This window comes from Lipotes vexillifer, unplaced genomic scaffold (assembly GCF_000442215.2).
Source record: "Lipotes vexillifer unplaced genomic scaffold, Lipotes_vexillifer_v1.1 scaffold977, whole genome shotgun sequence".
In the NCBI taxonomy this organism is placed as follows: Eukaryota; Metazoa; Chordata; class Mammalia; order Artiodactyla; family Lipotidae; genus Lipotes; species Lipotes vexillifer.
This window is the reverse complement of record NW_006783088.1, coordinates 5,420,752-5,424,621: the sequence shown is the minus strand read 5'-3', so window position 1 is coordinate 5,424,621 and position 3,870 is coordinate 5,420,752. Positions and strand designations below refer to the sequence as shown.

The window sequence follows — 3,870 nt, the reverse complement described above, 5'->3', positions numbered from 1 at the left end:
CCCCCCCCCCCCCCCCCCCCGACCTGCCCTCCAGGCATGAGCTGCACGTGATGGTGGATGAGGTCTACATGCTGTCCGTGTTTGAGGAGTCGGTTGGGTACCACAGTGTCCTGAGCCTGGAAAGGTGAGCTGACTCTGCCAGTCGTGCGCCCCTCCTCCCACCCAGGACAGTTCCTCTTCCTTCCAGCTAATCCTACTGTCCTCAGGTCCCCTAACGAGAAGAAGGGAGGCTGGGCCAATCAGTGGTTTTCAAATTGTTCTGTGATGGTTCTGAAAGCTCCAAGGAGTGGTCTTAGGATTCCTTGAGGGAAGGCTGGGAGGGTGGGAAATGGGCCTCCTCTGCTGTTTCCTTCATCTCCAGAGTGGCTCCATTTTCATTCATTCACTCATTCACTCATTCATTCAGCAGATACTTCTGGGGCCCCCTGCATGTGCCAAGCCCTTCCAGCTATCGGAGCTTTTTCATTAGATTTAGTTTAAGTCAAGAATGTGTGGCCAGAACACCTTTGGAAACAGTTGGATCGGATCATCCGTAAAATCTGCACATCTGGCATTTAGGGATTCTTACAGTTCCTGATATTCGTTCAGATCTTTCAGCCCTGCCGAGTCCTTTTGTTACCGGAAGGGGGACCCCTTCCAGGGCCCGAGAGTGGGCTCTTGTCTAACACTCGGAAATGAATTGTCTGAAGAGACACACGTACTGACAAAGCAAGAGACTTTATTGGGAAGGGGCACCTGGGTGGAGAGCAAGAGGGTAAGGGAACCCTGGAGAACTGCTCTGCCACGTGGCTCACAGTCTCAGGTTTTAAGGTAATGGGGTTAGCTTTCCAGGTTGTCTCTGGTCCATCGTCTTGCTTGTGCCCATACTTGGTCCAATTCAAGGCCCTTCCTGGTGGTGTGCGCATCTCACAGTCAAGATGGTTTCCTGTGTGAGGGTTTCTGGGAGGTTGGGAGAACATATTATGGGCTGGTGTCTCCTCCCTCCTTCTGGCCCCTCCTAAAGTCTTCCGGCTGGTGGTAGCTTGTCAGCTCCATATTCCTTAGCAGGACCTCTTCTTGTGAGATAACTCATGCAAGTGGTGACTATCCTGCCTGGCCAGGGTGGGTGGTTTCAGTCAGTGGTTCCCGAACACTTTCCTTTGCTCTGCTCAGCCAGTCCTCACAAAGCTCTGCCAGGTGGATGGCACGTAGGTTGTTCCTCCCCTTTGCTTATGGATTAGGAGAGTGAGACTCAGAGAAATAGGGATTTGTCACTTCCTGTGGGCCAGACAGTATGCTGTGCTGGAGATACATCAGTGAACAGGAAAGATATAGACCCTTCTTACGTGGAACTTGTCTTTCTAGCTGGAAAAAAAAAACATCAGAAAAAACCCCCAAAACTTTTAGCAACTAGATACACAGCTAATCATTTGATTATTGAAAAGCAGACGTCTGGAGAGCCAACAGAGGGTCTGCTTGGGGTACCCAGTTGGCCTGGTCTACTGCGGGGGGGGGGGGGCAGAGAAGGTCTGCCTGAGGAAGGGGGGGGGGGGGGGTCAGAGAAGGTCTGCCTGAGGAAGTGATTCTTGAACTGTCCTCTACATCAGGGGCTGGCAAATAGGTTAAGCTTTACAGGTCATATGGTCACTCACTCAGCTCTGCCATTGTAGCATAAAATCAGCCATGCGCAGTACGCAGGTGGGAGAGTGTGGCTGTGCCCCCATAGAGGTTCATTTACAAGAACAGGCAGCAGGCTGTAGTTGGCTGACCCCTGCTCTAAAGGATGTATAGGAATTGGTGATTCAAGAGATGAAACCAGACTCATCCGTCTCCTCATTTGTTCGACCAAACATGTGAACTCCCACGGGTCTGCATTGCCTCTGTTCCCACCCTGTGCTCTCCACAGGCTGCCTGACCCCCAGAGGACCCATGTGATGTGGGCGACCAGCAAGGTGGGTTCCTGGCTGGCCTTGGGGTGTCAGGGGGAGGTGAGAGGGCAGAGAGGTGGGTGGAAGCGGCTTCCTCTGGGAGGGCTGGCTACCTCCCACAGTGCCTTTCTCCTTCAGGACTTCGGGATGTCTGGGCTCCGCTTTGGCACGCTGTACACAGAAAACCAGGACGTGGCCACTGCGGTATCCTCCCTCTGCCGCTATCATGGCCTCAGTGGCTTGGTCCAGTATCAGATGGCACAGCTGCTCCGGGACCGTGGTGACTGCCTGGGCCTGGCCACCTGAGGATGGGGGAGGGTCGTAGTCAGACTGGGACTGGCCAGGGGTCATGGGTGCTTCTCCCATGAGATGAATTTAAGGTGGTGTTTGAGAGTGCCAGCTCTGAGCCCAAACTACGTTCATATCCTACCCGGTCACGTCCCGGCTATGTGGTCTATTCCTTCACCTCCCTGAGCCTCAGTTTCCTCTTCTGCAAAACAGGGATCATAATGGTACCTGTCTTGTAGAGTTGGTGTAATTTGTCATTCAATTAGAATAGCACCTGGCATACAATAGGCACTTAATCAATATGAACTCATTATTATTAGCTGTGAGCACTTGAAAGAGAGCAGAAGCTACTAAGGGAAGATTCTTATAATGGAAGTGTCTCTTTCTGTGCAGGTCTGTTCTGTTCCTGGGTTCAGATAGTGAGTTTAGATGGCAAAGGTTACCTGTAATTGCCACCATTCATTGAGCCCAGCAAGGTGCTCTCAATCTCATTTGTCCCTCCCCAGAATCCTGGGAAGCAGGTGTTCCTGCATTTTCCCCATTATTTTATAGATGAGGAAAATCAGGACCGGGTACTACACACCTGCTATATTAGCTAAATTTAAAAAGCTCGTGATAGTATCATGTGTTCCTAAAGATGTAGAGCAGCTGGAACTCTCACACTGCCAGTGGGAATGTTAAGATGGAACAGCCACTTTGGAAAACAACTGAGCAGTTGCTTATAAAATTCAACACACACGCACCAAATGGCCCAGAAATCCTACTCCTAGGTATTTGCCCTATGGTCACACAAAAACCTCTCCATGAATGTTTATAGCTGCTTTATTCATAATCGCCCCAAACTGGAAACAACCCAAATGTCCTTCCACAAATGAATGGAGAAACAGACTGTGGTTCACCCACACACTGGAATACTACACCGCAATAAAAGCCATGAGGACACAGACCCATCTCAGAGGCATTGTGCTGAGTGAAATAAACCAGTCTCAAAAGATTACATTACTGTATGATTCTACTTACGTGACATTCTGGAAAAGGCAAAACTACAGTGATGGAGAACAGACCAGCGATTGCAGGGAAGGGGGTGTTGTGACTTCAAACAGATAGCACAAGGGTGTTCTTCGGCGTGAGGGAACCATTTAGTATCCTGCCTGTCATGGAGGTTACACAAATCTATGCATATGTTAAAATTCATTGAACTGGACACTGAAAACAAAGGTCAGTTAAAACAATGGGGATCAAGGAGGTGAATTTGCCCAAGGCCTCACGCCTAGTCAGCGGCCACACTGTGATCTGAGCTTCCACCTGGGTGACTCGGAAGTGTCACTATGGAAGTGGGTACACCTCTGGTGAGGGTCTGAGTCCTGAGGGACTTTGTGTCTGGGCTCCTGAGAATGGCATGCAGGCTCTGGAGCCCTCAGGGCCAAGAATCTGGATTTAAGGTGCTTTGCACTGAATATTCCCATTGCCCCCAATCAACCAGCTACAGGAGGGGCTCACCCAGCTTTGGCAGCTCATGGCCTTTTTCTTTTCAGCATTTAGACTCTCAGGCCAGAGCGGAGGGTTGATGGCGAGGTTTATCTTCTGGCTTCTCTTTCACCCAAACAGACTGGATCAACCAAGTGTACCTGCCGGAAAACCATGCCCGGCTCAAGGCTGCTCACACCTATGTCTC

General features: G+C 50.5%; 1 protein-coding gene across 1 annotated transcript in view; it reads left to right on the top strand.

Moving 5' to 3' along the window:
* The window catches only part of ACCS (1-aminocyclopropane-1-carboxylate synthase homolog (inactive)), a 15,015-nt gene that overhangs the window by 10,514 nt on the left and 631 nt on the right, over positions 1 to 3,870 (top strand). The window contains exons 9-12 of the mRNA XM_007455831.1: positions 35 to 124; positions 1,886 to 1,931; positions 2,046 to 2,187; positions 3,804 to 3,860. Of these exons, the coding sequence (XP_007455893.1) occupies positions 35 to 124; positions 1,886 to 1,931; positions 2,046 to 2,187; positions 3,804 to 3,860 (335 nt within the window). The remainder of the gene's footprint in view (positions 1 to 34; positions 125 to 1,885; positions 1,932 to 2,045; positions 2,188 to 3,803; positions 3,861 to 3,870) is intronic.